The sequence below is a fragment of the Vigna unguiculata genome, chromosome 4, assembly GCF_037176805.1.
Source record: "Vigna unguiculata cultivar grain cowpea cultivar isolate G323 ecotype 2 chromosome 4, ASM3717680v1, whole genome shotgun sequence".
Taxonomy (NCBI): domain Eukaryota; kingdom Viridiplantae; phylum Streptophyta; class Magnoliopsida; order Fabales; family Fabaceae; genus Vigna; species Vigna unguiculata.
In genome coordinates this window covers 9315921-9335111 of record NC_140795.1, presented here as the reverse complement: position 1 = coordinate 9335111, position 19191 = coordinate 9315921, and the positions used below count along the sequence as shown (strand labels likewise).

The following is a 19191-nucleotide window of genomic DNA, read 5'->3' as shown; positions in this document are numbered from 1 at the left end:
AAAATTATAGATTTTTTAAAATAAATATAAATATAAAAAAGTAAAATTACCATTTAGGAAGTGGAATATAAAACTACCCAAAAAGATAATATCATGATGAGGTGTGTGGTCCAATGTTTTTGAATTGATATAAGAAAAAAAAAATTAGAGAAACGGTGGGTTTTGCAGAATGTATACCTGAAGTTGGCATATTTTGGAAGAAAGTGGTTGGTAAGGAATAAAATAGAAGTGTGTGAGAGTGAAACATATAAAAGCCAACAAAGCAATGACTTTTAGCAAATCCTCATCTTTTACAAGTGATTGTTGGCACTATAACATCCAAAATGCCCAATATGTTAGATCATTTTTCAATTCATAATATATTATTTGTACCCATTTTTCTTCATATTTTAAATTACCATCATTAATTATTGAACTATCTTTAAGCCCTATACATCAGACATTTAACTATGGTGATGACAAGGATATACATCAAAGAGTTGGATTTATATTCAATTTAGAAAGTTGCACCAACATTTCAAAACTTCTACCAATAATGATGTTTAATATAATTGATGTGAGAAATTAAATATGCTTTTGTTTTTTGAAACATATTTTTGTTTGTTTGTTTTGTTTCTTGTCATCAATTAAAAAAAAACACTTTTTTTTTATGTTTCTTGTGATGGTTTTGGGCATCAACAAATTCCTATATGCTTAATTATGCTTAGTAACTTATTATATTGGTCAAAAATAAACTCTTTTATTAAAATTAATTTCACGAGTGTTTAAATGAAAGTTACTTATTGAAAAATCTCTCTATTCTATATGACAATCATTTGTGGGAATACCATTTGAACTAACTTTTTGTCTTGGTGGGGTTCTTCTAGGGTTCGACATTCATGATAACCCTAAACATTGTCCAAAGCTAATTAAGTGGTTAAGATATCAGTTTCTATATAATTATTTTATCATAACAAATCAGAGGGAAACTTGAATTATAGCCTCCAAATAATTGAATTCAATAATAATATATAATAATAATAATAATTAACACTTGAGAAAAAATAAAATCAGTTTTTAACATTTGATTACTATATCACTAGTAAAATATGCATTACCGACAAATAATAGGGCTTAACTTTAATTTTTTTTATACTTTTCTATTAACACTTTAATTCATCTTTTTAGCTTTTTGAGAAATCATCATTTAGTTATGTCAACAAATACTTGATATGACAAACTAATTAAAGTAAAACATTTTCGCAATCAAATTTTAAATAGTATCAAATATTTTTATTTGAAAATTTAGAAATTACTTTATACAAATTACCAATTGTTTCGCTAATACGAAGCATAATAGTTAATGATTTAGCATTTTAATTAATTTGAGTTATATTAAACCAATGGTCATAGTTAGATTAATAGTTGTAATAAACTTTTATCTTATTCTTTTCTTCTCTCTTGGATTTGGCTTTCTATAGTTTTCGTCTAAATTAGAAAAGAATCTCGTGCTTTGAATGGTGAATAAAAAAAAGGAAAAGAGATAAATAAAGAGAATAGATTATTGATTTGAGAGGAAAAAAAGTTAACTTTGATACACCCATAAGCAACTAATCACTTGAAGAAAGCGTTATTATATATAGAAAAGAGGGTAAAGGAGATTACTATTTGTTTTATTTTTTTAAGTTATTCAAGTTGTACTTTTAGTTATTTATAATAAGTTATCTTGCAAACTCAGCATAAAAAGTAAACGAGAAAGAATATAGTGAAAAAAAGTAAACCCACATTGTATTATTGGTATTAATTAAATAGATTTTATATTTTACATATTGTCGATACGAAAATAATAATAGAAATCACTTACTTTTCAATGTAGTATTTATATATTAAGACCTGCATCAACTTTATTACTATTTTTTCTATACTTATAAGCCATTTTGATGTAAATAATAAGATAAACCATGTGACTACATAGGTCAACTCATATACAATAAAAAAAAAGTCAATGTGTTTAACGTTTCAAACAAATAACCAGTATGAACTTAACAATTATGCAGATAAAAAAAATTAGAGTTCAATTTTTTTAAAGGCTCTACTTATAAAATATAGTTGGAAACTCACTCTAAAATATCAAAGATTAAAAACGTATTCTTTGTTATTGTTTTAAGAGGAAGGAATCTTAAGAAATTAAGTGCTACCAAATTTTTTTTATTTCCTTTTAAATCGAAAAGAAGGTGGTGGAAATTTATTTTTACAATAAAATGACTAAAACATTATTATTTTAATATCTTAATTTAAATATGATTTTATTCTTTTAACTTAATGTCTTTTTTCTAAAAATTAAAATTGATATTTTTATCCTGTTTCTTGAAGATTTTGGTTTGATAATTGTTCAATTTATTTTGAATGAACCAAATAAATTCGACATGCGCTTTCTATCAATCAAGTTAGTAAAGTTTTCCGATTTAACTTTAAGTGTCTTGATATAAGATTTTACAATTAATACAAAAGTTATATTTAAACAGCTTATGTTATGGATGAAGTTCACAAATATATTTAATTCGCTGATTTCTCTTTTAATATGAATTTCAATCAAGAATTTATGTATTTATTTCAAATAATCATATTTTTTGTGTTTTAATATAAAGATGGAATAGTGGATGGAAATCATCGAAAAAGAATGAAAAAGATAAAGATGGATTGAAGTGGTCAAACTCAAAAGTAAAGTACAAGAATGTAAATTGTGAAAAACTAAATTATAAACAACAAAACATAAACTAGTAAAGAAAATATAGGAAAGTGATGACTAAAATTACAACAATCATCATTGAATTGTCATTTTTTCTGTATGTGGCGTTCTTAGGAGTTTATATTGTAACCACAGTTTGTCACCATTTTTTTCTACATTAATAGTCTATTTATACATTTTCTCTAACGGTTAAACCAAAACAAAATAAAAGAAAATTACATAAATTGTGATATTATTTTAAAATTGCCCATGTTGGATCACTTATGCCTACTAAATCCATGTTTTGAAGTAGTTATCATATGTGAACTTTCTTTTCCATCTTGTGTAGTTCATATTCTCGATTCTATATAGTGAATACATTTTCTCGATGTACTTCTTGAATTGTTGATATTTTTTACTTTTTCTTCCTATGATGATCTTATTTTTATTTTTCTTCTACTTCGATTTTCTCTTCTTGATTATGTGTAATAATCTCTTTCTTAATTTTATCATCAATACCTTTATTTTTCAATATTATTTTAGTTTCTTTTTCGATCTTTCAATTTTGATACCCTGTATTTAAAAAATATATGTTTAAGTCTCTTTTAAACATGACTAAAATTTTTTCTTACATATAGTTTTTTTTCTACATGTAACTAAAAATTATAAGTTGATTAGATTATAGCATATTTTAAGTTTGTATTCATATTATTAAAACACTCAACCCTTATTTGCTTTTTCTTATGTAGTAATTTGACAACATTTTGATAAGAAATGTTTAAATATAGTGACTAAAACATTGTTTTACGGACTATAGGAATTAAAACATTTTAATGACAAGATAAAAGCAAAAATCTTCCTAGAGACATTGCTAATCAATTTTTAAACTTATATATTCAAAACAATTGTAAATAAATATTAGTCTAATGTTAGGAACAAGGCAATAAAGGAAAGAATAAAGGAGAGAAAAATACAGAGAATTTAACGTGGTTCGGCGTATAATGTGTATGCCTACGTCCATAACTACACTAGGAAGTATTTGCATTTCTGGTGTATCTTAAAGCTTTACATAGAGTCTCTTATATAGTAAAATAGAGAACTACATCTCACTATTCTAAGTTATGTGAGACTAAATCAAGCACCATAATACTAACAATTCTCCCACTTGGGGTTTGATTTACATTATCACCTAGTGTAGTGCCTTCATCATCAATTTTCTCGAAGGTCAGTTGAGGCAATGCAAAGCCTCAACTTAGTTGTTGTTGTTCTTCCTTGGAGCCTTACATTGATTTGTAAAATGACCCCTTTTCTGACGACCTTTCTGGCTACTTCTTCCTCTAGTTTCAGTACTCAATGCTGAACCAGAACTGGAAGATTCCCCTGAACTTTTTCTACGAACATCTTCGCTTAAGATCAAGTCACGGATGTTATCAAGCTTCAACTTACTATTACTTGCAGAATTACTAACTGCAGTAACAGTTGCACTCCAACTTTCCGGAAGAGATGATAATAAAATTAATGTTTTCACCTCATCATCAAATGTTATCTGCACTGATGTCAATTGCGTAATAATTGTATTGAATTCACTAATATGATTAGTAATTGAGTTACCTTCACCCATTTTTAGGTTGACTAGCCTGCAAATCAAATACACTTTATTAGCTGCAGATGGTTTCTCATACATATTTGACAATGCCTTCATCAAATCTACGGTTGTGTTCTCGTTCATGATGTTGAACGCAACATTCTTGACTAATGTCAATCGGATCACACCGAGTGTCTGCCGATCTAACAAATCTCATTCTGCCTGCTCCATGTCGGTTGGCTTCTGCCCTGTTAAGGGTAGATACAACTTCTTTTGATACAAGTAGCCCTCTATCTGCATCAAACTTAACAAGGCAATGAAGGAAAGAATAAAGGAGAGAAAAATACAGAGAATTTAACGTGGTTCGGCGTACAATGTGTATGCCTACGTTCACGACTACACTAGGAAGTATTTGTATTTCTGGTGTATCTTAAAGCTTTACATAGAGTCTCTTATATAGTAAAATAGATAACCACATCTTACTATTCTAAGCGATGTGAGACTAAATCAAGCACCATAATACTAACATCTAAATCTTACATTAAGTAAATTATGAAAAAGTTAAATACTTTATCGAGAAAAAAACTCATCAATATATTACGTTAATGTTTCAGGTTAAGAATGAATCCGTGTTTCACGAATATTTTAGAAAAAAAAAACACCTCATAAACTTATTCTTTTAAAGGTTTCAATTAAAAATAATATTAATTTCTTATCTAAATTGGTTTGGATCTTATTGAATCTCCTTAATAAATCTCTCTTGTGATAGACCCATCAGAAACTTACGATAAACGTTTTGGAAAAATTTCTCATGACTTTTTGAACTTGTCATAGCAATCATAGGTTACTTGAACACTTTTGATTTGAATCATAATGTGGTGGTGATTTCTCTTGAAATGATTGTTGTTCATCTCTGAATTTCTCCCCCTTGGCTTCACTTGGCAGTGAAGTTATTGATTGTAGTTGTAGATTCATTTTTTCCCATTTTCACACTTCACGTTATGTTTCTTTGACACATCTCACATCTTATTTGATTCAGTTTTCATAACACGCCACCTTATATGTTATCGCCACTTTTTTTTCCACAAGTTGCTAAAAGATTAACCTAAATACTTCAATACAAGACCAATATGATCATAGTTTGAATATATTCATTGCATCTTGAATCCGTTAATTCATTGGTTAATTAGTCACTTTTAATATTTTCTAAAATGTAATGAACTTCACTCAAATACTTATAAAGTTTTAAATTAAAAAAAAAAAACGTTTGAAATATAAGTTGTCACATTCATGAATTCTAACTTTCTTAATAAATAGCTAGTATAAACACAGACGTTAAAACACAGACGTTATCGCACTTGTATAGTATTTTTTAAATATGTATGATATTATATTAGTAAGTTATGATATTGTAATGTTATTAAGTAAATATATAAAATAAAATTATATATATTAAAAATAAAGTGAAATATATTAGAAAAGATGAGAGAATAACTGTTGATAAATAGAAAAAAAGAGAAAAAGCAGAAATAGACGATTTTATAAAAATATTGTAAAAATAACGGTCAATTTTCAAAAATTTAATTAATAATTATATTTTAAAGGGTAAAATTAGAATTTTTAAGTGCAGACACAAGAGAGAGAATATCTTTATATATTGTTATAGATAAATATAATGTCTTAGTGTCATCTTGATATTTAGACATAACCATATGATTATTTTAATGCCTAAATTTAATTTTCTAATGTCACTTTAATCTCTAAACTTATCTCTTTATGATCATTGCAATACCTAAGTTTACCCACTCAGTGGATTTCAACGCTTAAACATGGTTACTCACTTTATTTTAGTGAGGGTTTTAATTAAAATTTTGAAAATACTTTTAAGGACTAAAATCACAAATTTTTAAGTTTAGAATACAAATAATTATAGTAGGTTATTAACAACAAAGACACGTCACATTTTCTTTTTTCAATAACGAGACCGAAATAGCTAGCAAGTTATAAATTTTGAGAAAGTTTTAAAAATTTCAATATTTTGAAAATATTTAATCGATAATGAACTACATTTTTCCCTTAATACATTCTTATAAACAATTAGCTAAGAGTACAATCATCTTTCGTTGATGAAGATGCATTACCTCTCTTTGACTCAAAAAATACATAAAATAAAATAAAAATTGTTGAGCCAAGAGCACAAAATCATGGGTTAAAGTGTCCTAATTAGCTAGTTTAATCCGTAAAATGAAAAAAGAAGATGCAAAAGTAGCATCATTCTCTTACTATTTTTTTCTTTGGTAAAATGAACTTGGGTGGTCATTTCACTAAACTAACAAATCAAAAGACCATCAATAAGGACATGGAGGGACCCACATTATACATCAATCATGATTTGTATATACTGTATTTGATGTTTTATTTACTTCTTTTTACCAACTTTACAAAATAATAGGGAATTGTAGAATTAACGTTATAAAAATTTAGCAATTTCATTTATTTTCTTAACTTTATTAATGATGTGTTAAAAATAATAACATATATACACATGTTAAATTTATAGTTAAATATATAAAAAAAAATACTAAAAATTCTATTTAAACTTATATATTCTAATGAGTTGATATTTTTCATGTGAAAAAATAACGGTATAAATTTAGTAGTATTGTTTTTGTCTTATTCTCGTTACTTATATTGTCATACATGTCAAAGTTAAATTCTAACTTTTTTTTTATTTAATCTCTACATGAAAAGAAGAGCATATTTTAATCCTTGATAATGTTTGCAAATTAGGTCATACCCTTTGTTAACCGAAGATGTAAAGGTATGATATATATTTTTAAAATAGACTATGTATTAATATAATTAAAAAAATAGTTAATTTATATTTAATTAAATATATTTTTGTCCCTCAAGTTTTAGTGAAATTTAGAATTAGTTCCTTTCTAAAAAATTTGACCAATTTAGTCTTTTATTTTTTAAAATGCGTGAATTTAGTCATTTTAACCAAATTTTGTTAAGTTTATATATTATTTCAAGTACATTTCATGATAGTATTTGAATTGTTTATACCGTTTGACACATTTTCGCTTCAATATTAACTCAAATATTATCATAAAATGCGTTTAAAATATCAAATAAATCTAACAAAATTTGGTAAGAAGAACCAAATCTACATATTTCTAAAAGATGAATAACTAAATTGGTATAAAATTTCGAAAAAAGATTAATTACAAAATTTACTGAAACTTGATGGACAATAAACATATTTAACCCATTTATATTCTCATTGTATAATAGTTTTATTACATTTTATAATAACTACTTTTCAAAATGATATCAATCATAAGAACTGCAATAAAATATATAAGAGGGATCAAATTAAGTTAACTTAAAAAAAAAAAAAAAGTGAAGCTGAATAAGCATAAACTAACAGTGGTAGAGGTAATCATAAATCAACCTCGGTGTCCCCAAAGAATCAATTTGTAACGCACATTCTCTATGCGATGTCATGTCATTTATTAGCCAAATAAGCTTAAACTAACACTGTTATCTTGTTTTATTCCCATTTACAAAATTTAATTTAGATTAACTTCTTTTAGTCAAATGAGCACAAAAATCCTGTCAATAAAAAGACTCTTTAAAGTCGTTATTAACTTTTAAGAAATCACTTCTAGAAAAATTAAATAAAATAAATAAATTTACTATGAAATAAAATTAATTTATATGTTAACTAATTTACAGAAATTATTTTCTAATAAAAAAGTTTATTCTCAATTCAGGTCAGAAGTTCTATATCGACTAAAGATAAGACCAATTCACAATATATAAGTAAGTACAATCCTCACCTTATAAGCTGATTTTACAGGATTGAATTAGGCTTAAAACTCATTTATAGACTTATAGTATAACTTAATTTTTGTTCATAATTTTTTTTCTAACAAGGTAGGTTTATATTTGAATTCAAACTAATTATAGCAACTAATGAAGGGTAAACTTGTACCTAAGTGTGGGAAAGGAAAAAGAATAGGAAAAAAGAGAGGCTATGATTGATTCATTGATAATGGCATAATTGACACAATAAAGTGCTAGTTGTCATGTTTGGGAGTTTGAGAAATGGACAAGGCAACAAAGATGAAATGGCTAAACTCCATAAATGCAATTGTGAGGTGTAAATTTAGTGTTCAACCCTTATCCATCATCATCTTCATAGATACAATAGTTTCTTGGCATTAGGGTTTCCACGTGGACTTCATTTTGAGGATGTTGTTAGTTGAGACCTATAATAATATGCAATTCATGCTTCATCAAAAAGTTTGGTGTAGTCATTACTCATTTGAACTTATTTGCTTTATGCTCTTTCAATATTATTTTTCCCATTTCACCCTCATTCTTTGTGGGGGTGTAATAAAATATCATAGTTTAAGATTAGGGGTCATGGTTTAAGGTCCAATTATGTCATCAACATGAATGAAAACTTCCTTCATAAATCAAGTAGGAGAAGTCAATATACTATATAAGAATAATAAATCAAACATGTAAGAACTAAAACCTAATCGCATGTCACTTAATAAACTAAAATTATAATTTTAAAAATAAAAACCAACTAAAAGAAAGACTATATACTTGATTTGTTAAAATAAGTTGCTTATCTTAAATTCACAAATTCCATAAATTTTAAAGCTCTTCATAAAAAATCAAAAATCAATAGTAAGATTTTTAAAGTGGGTATTTAACTTTATTCTCTCTTTTTTTGTGATTTTAACCTAAAAATTACTTTTTATTGATTAAAAATAGTTAAACAATGCAAATTACCTCCAAGAGAATTTTGTATTACGTAATGCATCTTATTTTTTAAGTGATTCATGTAAATAACTGTGATGCAGACACTTTGAGAAATTTTAGCTACTTTAAATATATGGTTGCTATAAGTATTGGTGACATGTTCATATCCACAATAAATAATGATTAATTGATACTTTAATTAAAGCTTGGTCCGTTGTCTTTACCAAGGAGAAATTTGTTGAATTTTGTATCCCTATTATGTATATTGTGTTAATTAGTTTACACTTAATTTAATAATTTTCTTGATTTTATTACAAAATTAAAGGGATTGAAAACAAAAGATGTGAAAACACAAATGGAAAAGTTTTTGGACCTTTTGAACTGCTTTTCGGCCCTTGGGCATGTATGCAGCATAACTGTACAAAAGCCCTAAAACTCCACATCATAAAGTGCAAATGATCCCAAGAAAAATTCCATTTTTTGTTTTTATTTGATTGTTTTCTTTGCATTAATTTTTTCTTTGTTATGCTTAATAGGAAAATAAATAAAAGTATTATGTCCATCTTGTTCAATGTGAACAAGATGCCAGACTGAGACCTAGAATTATCTTAATTAAAAAAAAAATTATGATTCTATCTCATTAATTCCCATCATTTCATTATAAGAGTTCCGTTAAGGACTAAATGTATCATCATGCACGAATCTTTTATTGAGATTGAGATGTCCTAGATCCACATTTGGTTCCACTTTTCAATCTTTCCTTGCAGCTTCAAACTTCTTTAGTTGTTCTTATCAATATGTTCTCTTCCGATAGGAGTGTAGAGTCCTCAGCAGTGAGAGTATCTACAAAGATACTTCGACCTTCAAGTTAGTTAGTGCAACAAATATAGGTTATTGTAATAAATGAGATATGTTTCTTATTTTGTGAACAATACTATTTGTACTATATGGATGGGCTCAACATGTTAGTCTTGAATTATGCAAGACTAAGTCGTTTTAGGTTTTGCTTAATATGCTATGTGACTCGTCCTTTTATATAAGTAGATTCGTACCGCAGTAATAGCATAACATATTTGTCCTTTCATTTATATCGAGATGTGCTCTACCCTTAAGTTGTAGGGATGATCTTGGCCTTGTACGTACAATAGATGTCCTTTTTTCATATATTAATTTTTCAATCTCTCTTTTTATTCACATAAACAACTAAATACTCACTCAAAATTAAGTTATTTAGTAATTACTACTTAAGACTTTTACTTTGTGACGTTGAAAATAGGGATAAGTAAATAGTGAATAGTAATACATTGAATTATTTAAGTGAACATCGAAGACTTACAAATTAGAATCACATAATTATCACTAAGAACCATAAATATCATTCCAATTTCAATTTGATATCACGCAGAACACGTCAAATCTGGATCGTTTGTGAAAAAATAAAACTTAAATATTAATCACATTAATTAACATTTAAGAAATATTTCTTTTGAACATATTATAATTGTGTATGCCTTTTATTTTCTTATATTGAATTCAATAATGTATTTATTTTTAACATTTATAGACGACAAACTAAAGCTGATATTTTGTTTTCTCAAAGTTTATACTTCAACATGTTTATACATGTGCATTCGAGGTCACAAGAACATTAAAACTAGCAAATAATGCACAAAAATAAAGGTGAGAGGATATTTGTTAATAATTATAATGGAAAAAGAGAATATTTGTTAATATTTTTGAAAACCAAGTTGTGTTAATATCCTATATAGTGTTTACAAAAGGTTTGAGCATATTCATCAATAATGTTTGGTTCACATGTCCAACAAATCAGACCCAGCCCACAACTATATTTTGGACTACACACAAATGATTCTAAACAATTTTTAATAACCTTCACAAACTTCCAAAAACCACAAGAGGTTGTTAGTGAAAGCCAAGCATAACAATTTGGGACCACCCTAAGAGATTTGTATGGGATTCACAACCACATTAATTATCTAAAATAACCACCTTTCAGTACAAAGCATAATAATTATGTATTGTCTAATTTGTTTGTGAGGTGTAGGCCCCAAACACTAAATTAAAAAATAAAAAAAAAGTATATAATAGTTTATAGGAAAATTATACTTTGACTCTCAGTTTTTGATTCCGATCTTTTACTCTTTAACATGACTTAGTGTGAACTATTGATTGTTTGAAAGAAAAAGATAGTGATACATTAATGAATGACTTACACTAAAACATGTCAAAGAGTAAAGGATAAGAGTCAAAATCCAAAATCATAAACCCTAAATCCTTAATATGCAGTCACCTTCCGAAGGATGTTTACACCAATTTAATAAAAGTTATCAATTCATTTTGATAAAATAGAAATTGAATGGAAGAAAAAAAATCATTGAATAAACCTTTTAAATGTGGAGAGAAAAAATCCACTAATTAACATTTATAATATTTATGAAAAAAAAAAACAATGATAACCCTTGATAATGTATATCTTTATGTAGATTTGAAAAAGTGTATTGTATTTGGCATAACAAATTTTATCTTCAAAAAATTACAAAATAAAGAAGATATTGGCAATGATAGGTTACAAGAAAAAGAGAAAAGAAGAGAGGTAAATATGGTTATAGATCTAGCTTATTGCTGATCTCATTCCCTCCATCTTCAACATTTGTAGCAAGAAATCACTCCATGTGTCTATGGGTCCTGGCAAGCACCAATGAACACAATCATTGTACAATGTTACATTCTCATTAGGCCAATGTCCATATCTACTAGGATGTCCATCTGGTCTCAGTAACATTACCTGTGTTGTGTCAATTAACTTCAATCTCAAACCCTTCTTTCTCCCTTCTTTTTCAGCTTTCTTAAACTCCTCCAATTGGATCATATAAAGCTCCAAATTTGTGCCCTCTAAAACACTCTCATTACTCCTAAATGGCTTGGTCCTCACACAGTTCCCACCTTGATTCCATATCCCATTCTCAAAATGAGATGGTGCAAATGTCCTAAGAAAAACTGTGCCCTTAAACTCTTCCAAACTATTGATGGCCTTAAAGGCAGTCCTGAAAGCCCTTCTGTACCCATAGAACATGGTCAAGTCAGGGACGTTTTCCAACAGACAAAAATGGCACCCAACAACCTTTTTTCTCTCATAGAACACCATTGGTCTGTAGAACCAGTGCCCTCCATCAAGAATGATGTAGTCAAATCCCTCAACCTCTGTGGTCCACTTCTCATCATGCTCATCAAGGTAGAGGTTGAAAAGACCAGTGTTGCTTGGACCATTTGGGTCACCCACACTGGATCTTACTAGATGGGGTGTCCAAAATGTGGCCATGGTGAAGTTGTAACTAGGGTACTTCCATCTCTTGAAGTACTCATCACTTGTGTATGATACATCTATTGGCCATTCTACCTGAGTAAGCGTCCAGAAAACTTAAATTTAACGATCGTAAATATTATAATTTAAATATTAGAAAATAATTAAAAAACAAAGTTTGTTGTGAACCGAAAATAAATATAATACAATAGATTTTATTAAAAGTCTCACATCGACTAGAGATAAGACAATTTCATAATATATAAATGCGGTGCAAATTTTACCTTGTAAATTGATTTTATAAGATTGAGTTAGACATAAAGTCTACTCGTAAATTTAAATGGGTTTATCATCATATAATTTAGACAATGTAATTATTATTGTTTGATCTCACAGAAAAGATGTTGCCATATAATATTCATGTCTCCAATCAAGTATTAATTTAGTTATCTTTTTACAACCCTTATATTTCTCTGCGTTTGAAAAGGTTCAACCCAAACTAATTTAAACAACACATGTAATATGTTAGGTGTGTTTCATACAGGGATGAATTTATATATTTATTAGTTTTTAGTTACTATATTAGTTGAGCTCCTCCAAGAATTTATTTCATTAATCTTTCAACTAGATTATCTACTAGGAAAATGTAAACCCTTTTATATATATATATATATATATATATATATATATATATATTTTACTTTAACTATTTTTCATGAATTGGTTAATCATGTGATAATATTCCATTTGAGTATAACAAAGATATGAATAATTTTTACCGGAAATTTCTAAAAATGGAATGACCATGTCTATTTATATGTAATGTATGTAGAATGTACTATGTACTGAAACTTGATTTTCTAAACTTAGCCCAAAAATTAGAAAGTAACATCACATTCATAATCATTGCAATTGGAGCCAAAATATTATGTCCCAGTAAGGTGCATGCGTATAACATAATCGAATAATCCAGCCCATAGATAATTATATATATTCATTTCATAATGAAAAGACAATTTGACAGCTAATAATAATAATAATAATTAATATATAGGAAAAATGCTGAAGGCCTACCACATTTTTGTTTGATTGAAAAGAAGAAAATAAAGTAGTAATAATTATAATAAATAATGAGATTAAATAAATAAATAAAGGAGAACTTAATCTATATCATAATATCCCTTTATTTACTCCTATTTTAAATTAATTGACGTTTTCTATTGCAGGCACAAAAATTAAAGTTAATATTTTCGTAAAATTTAAGAAATTAATGATAAGATCTAATTAATCTTTCTGTTATACACTTTAGTAACTAGTTCCTAAAACGCCCTTTCTTACAAACAAACTATCGAGAAGGGTAGAATGAAAAAGCATAAAATTGAAAAAGAAAAAGAAAGAGTAATATATGTTTCCTCAACATTCTAAAATAAAATAACGTTAAAATACTTTTTTTCTCTCCATTTGTTTCGTCAAGTTTTGTCAAATAAGTTCTAATTTTGTTTTTGTGTTCAAATAAATCTCAATTTTCATCAGTTTTGTTCGATTAAGTCTTTTTTGCTAACACTGTTTAAATCATTAATGACCATGAACAGTGACGATCACGTGTCACGTGTCGGTGATTTTTTTAATTTTTTCAATTTTTTTAAAATGTCCACATGTCAATAAGCAACGTGCTACGTGTCAAATTCAATATTCTTTATTCAATTTGATCTTTATATTTGTTATTTTTTTTTTCAATTTAATCCCAATTTTGTTTTAAATGGACCAATTTTGTCCCTATCGAAGATGTGACAAAATTTAATTTTTATATCAAAGTTATAATGATATGAATTTTAATATATTACATATAAAAATATTTAATAAAAAATGTAAATTTTAATATAAAAATTAAATTTGCTTTCAATTTGGAGGCGGACAAAATTGGTTAATGTTTATAAAAGTTGGGACTAAATTGAACAAAAATAACAAATATTGAGACCAAATTGAATATAAAACATTGATTTTGATACGTGGTACGCTACTGGGTTAACACGTGGACATTTAAAAATAAAAAATAAAATCACGAAATGACATGTGACAATCACTGTTCATGGTCGTTAATGATTTAAACAGTATTAACAAAAAAAATTCAACTGAATAAAATTGATGAAAATTTGAATTTATTTGAATATAAAAATAAAATTAGAACTTATTTAACAAAATTTGACGAAAATTAAAAAAAAAAGTATTTTAACTTAAAATAATTTAGGAGGAAATAGAACTAAAACAATAACGGAATAATTCCTTTTTATTGTCTATATAATATAAATATACCAATTTATTGCAACAGACAATTAGGTAATAATCACAAATAATAATAATATTATGTTTTTTATTTTTTTGTGAATTATGACTCTAAATTTCTTAGCATAGTTATCCACTTAAATAATTAAAGGGCCCATAGTATATGTTTGTCATCTTGGATTCCAAAAGCAATTATTCAATTTTCACAAACAAACAACAACTTAAGCCCAAAGGAGTTTGTTAGTTGGATTTTTCAAACAACAATATGCATCTTCCTTTGGTAGATTAGTCAACAACTACTTCACTTTTAGGTTGCCTTGTGTTTTCTTTTTTATGATTAATAATATTATAAATTTAACAAAAATTTTATTTAAATTTTCTAAAGTGAGAAATAAGAAGAATAAATAATACTAATAGATAATATTGGACCCAAATTATAACCCTTTTTATTGGTAAAGCATACAGAACACCTACTCTTTTAATATTTTTTCTTGTGTGTATAAAAAAAAGGCAATAATTTGTTTTAATTTTAATAAAATAATTATAAAGATTTCTATTTTTCTCAAGTCAACCGTAAGGATATAATTAATAACATTATTTTTAAGTTAATTTTTTTATTTCTTAACCATAATACTAATAAATATCCCTCTTCTAATTTTCATGTAAAAACTGATATTATCAAATCAAACCCCAAACTCCAAACCACTTTATCATAGAGAATAAATCACTATTACATGTGTGAATTAATGTTGCTGTTTTATTTTGAATTTTAAAAATGAGAAATGAATAAATAATTTTCTTTTTGCAAATATATGTCATTTAAAATGGAATACATAGAAAATTAACTTTAAATGTTGATCGTTTTTAGTGATTATTAAACAATATATAATTATAATTTTTCTTTTTCATGATATTTTAGTTAATATTTCAAAACACACTAATAATAATAACAATGTAACAATCATTTTTATTATAGAAAATCATGATTTTAAATTTTTACAATCTCACCGACTATTGTCTAATCCAAACCTTAATATAATATATATGTCCCATTCAAAATTGGTTAACAGGTCAAAGACAATTTATGACACAGCTTGCTGGCAGGTATAGTGATATTTATGACAATAATATTTCTAAGAATATTTAATCAAAATCTCTAATTAAGAATCCAAAGTCCTTAATTATAAGTATTCTTAGTAAAATTAACAAGACTTTTGTTAAGAAATTATATAGCAGCATTAGTAGAGTATTATTTTAATATATACTTGTTTAAAATAGAAAAAACATTGTTTATAGAAAAATCTCTTCTCAATTGAGAAATTTTATGTTTATGAGAGTTATGTAACTTGTTGAACTTTCACAATTATAAAATCAATGTTTTAGACAAAACTTGTGGAACATACCAAAAGAGAAAAAATAGGTAGCAGAGGATTATGAAAGCTACATTAATCTGCACTAATGCAGTGGAATTTTGTTTTTTCTTTCTTTATGTTACATCTTCTAATTGTGACGTTTCAACCATTTATACTAACTCAATTAGCTTTGCTAAAATTCAATTATTATTATTATTTGTTGTAGACTTATGGGATGGATTAGGTGAATTAATTAAATCTTGATTATATTGATTAATAATGTCATCTCATATTGGAGGTCAATAAAATAAAATTTGACTTATCTGAATTTTTTTACTGAGTTTTTGTTGCTGTTTATTTTATTATGTTTGTCTTTAAAATACAATGTATATAAAAAATATATTAAAATAACACAAAAAAAAATTGAAATCGAATAAAATGAAAAAAGTAAGTTTATAAGCAAATACAATGTGTATTTTTAAAATATTTTTGCATGTGTCTTATTTTATTTTTTCAATAAGAAAATATTTAGTCTTTTCTTCTAAACAATTAACAATCTTTTGTTAGTGATCTCTTATTTTGAAAATGTATGATATAGTTCCTTTCTTTATAAATGGAAGGTTGAAAAGAGATTATTTATTTTAGGAAAAGAATTATACATGTGATGCATTTCCATAAAAGAAGAATAATTTAGTAAGAAATTAAAAACGAATATTTTATCAGTTAAATACACTGTTCTTGAGTCTTTTAATATACTACTAGCACTGTATCCAATATTTTTAATTGAAGAGTAATGTTAAAGGTTTAAAAAAACTAAAAGCCTATTATTTTAAAATAAAAAATTGTTATTTTGAAACGAAGAAAGTAATAAATAATTCTGTCAGTTCACGAGTGTTTTGGGAAAGTGTACATCTTATTGTAAAGTGTGCATCAAAATATAAAAATAAAAAATAAAAAATGGTAAAGAAATAAAAAATAAAATCTGTGGGAACTGAAAAGTAGACAAAAGCAAGAACTCATATAATGAAGAAACACTGACTACACTACACTCTGTTTCATGTGAGCAGAGTTTTCAGACCAAAAGATTCGATTCCTTTTGGCATGCATCATCATTTTCTGTCTCTTAATTAATTACCCTTTATAAACAATAATATTCAAAATTAACATAACCTTTTCATTATTAAATAGGTATTAGAATAATGTTCTAGGAGTCAACATATTTAATTAATACTAAAAAGATAAAAATAAAATTATTGGGACATGAACCTTTTTGATACTTCACATAGAAGAATAATGAGTGCTTTTCACTAGAATGAAAATCCAATAGGCACAAAAAGGAGAAGAAGAGTTTAATTGAATGAAGGCATTTTTGGCTTTAAACTTTGGTTAAAGAAAAAGGTTTAAGCTTGTAACGTAATCCTATACCTAATTACGTAACTCCAAAGCAATACCCTCAAAATAAATAAATAAATAAATAAAAAATTAAATAGACAAAAAGCAAATGGGAAAACAACAACACTTATGATAAATAATAATGGGACGTGAAGAAATGTGACACACTCACTCTTACACAAGATATTTTTTATCAGATAAAGTTTATATATATTATACTCACTACATAAAATAAAAAAACAAAACAAAACACAATTTCCTTTTTATAATTTACAAGATTTTTATGGTTTTAATAAGCTATTACCTATACAAACAAATACAAATAGTTAGCATATAATAATGCTGAACCATCACATCACATCAATGGAAATATAATCTCAACTAATATAACAATATATTAATGATTTTAATCCTTGCAAATAATTCAACATTCAAAACATTGAAATGCTAAAATATACCATAAATTATGAATAAATTATCTTTTAACAGGATAACATGAAACCTGGTGATAATTTGTGTGCATGTTATAATTGTATTTTTGTAATATTTATATATATAAAAATAATCGTGGAAGCAGAATTTAAAAAAATTTGCAGGTAGATAATGATAGAAGAAGAGGGTGATGGTAGTATTTGTACTTACCCTAGAAAGGAGACAAATCATGGACTGCATCTGATTCCTTCCCACAGAGTCACCAACAAAGGCCATGGATTTGCCCTTAACAATTTCAAGAAACTGAAAAGGGTTGAAAATGGGAAGTTCACACTCATTTGGCTTCCATCTCCACTTCATGAACTCAGAATCTGGTCTTCCATACTTCATGCAGTTCTGGTGTTCATGAATGGCCCAACAAGTCTTGTTTGTGTAGTAGGGTGCCCTAGGGTTTGGCACCCACTCCCCTGTGAAAATGTCACACTTCTCCAGATAGGTTGAGGGAAGCTTCTGATCATCATCATCATCATCGTCAATGTGGTTTTTGTTGTTCTGTTTCATCTTCAAGAGTGATGATGAATGGTAACTGCAAAAAGGGTACCATAAAGGGGTTATGGCAAGTGTTAGGATCACCATGATTGCTAGCAAGGTGAGTTTTGGGATCATGTGCTTTGGGGTGATGGTGGTGTTCTCAGTGTCTTGGAACTTCATGATGAAGAATGAGAGAAAGAAGAGAAAGAGAAAGAGAAAGGGACAGAAGAAGAGGGAAATAGGATAGGGTCCTTCAAGGGTTTTCTTCTTCTGTATATATATAATGTGTGTAAAGTGCTTTAAAGTTGTGTGTATGATCTGTGATTCTCTGTTTTTATATTCGTGAACTGTGGAACATTAAATGCATGGATGTGGTATTAGTAAATAGTTTATATAATCATTTAATAAGACTATTCATTGCGGTTAATTAGTATTTATGGAACATCATAAATGTTATACGTTATACTTGTATCTTTTGTATTTACATATTTAGATATCAAATTGTTTAAGAAAAAGTGACTTTAAGAAATTATTTATTTCTTAAAAGATGGAATAATTAAAATTGGTAATATTTTCTTTTAATGTTGTTTTTAAGATAATTTGATTTTATTTTACGTCTCTTTCTCAAGTATTCATAATAACACTTCTTTTATCTTTTGATTAAATTTATGAAAAAACATCATAACTGTATAAGTTTGTTAGTTGTTTAATAAATCTCATCCACGATTTTGTAGCTTTTTTAAATAAAAAGTCATAAGTTTGTGATTTAAATTATGAATTTTTATCATAAAAATAAACATGTATT

General features: G+C 26.7%; 1 protein-coding gene across 1 annotated transcript; it reads right to left on the bottom strand.

The window, feature by feature from the left end:
- Positions 1-11548: 11548 nt before the first annotated feature.
- LOC114180236 (protein trichome birefringence-like 19) lies at positions 11549-18692 on the bottom strand. The gene is made up of 2 exons (XM_028066522.2): positions 18066-18692; positions 11549-12492 (listed from the first exon to the last, which is right to left on the bottom strand). The coding sequence occupies exons 1-2, from the start codon at positions 18564-18566 to the stop codon at positions 11707-11709; spliced, it is 1287 nt and encodes a 428-aa protein (XP_027922323.1). The 5' UTR covers positions 18567-18692; the 3' UTR covers positions 11549-11706.
- Between the last annotated feature and the right edge of the window lie 499 nt (positions 18693-19191).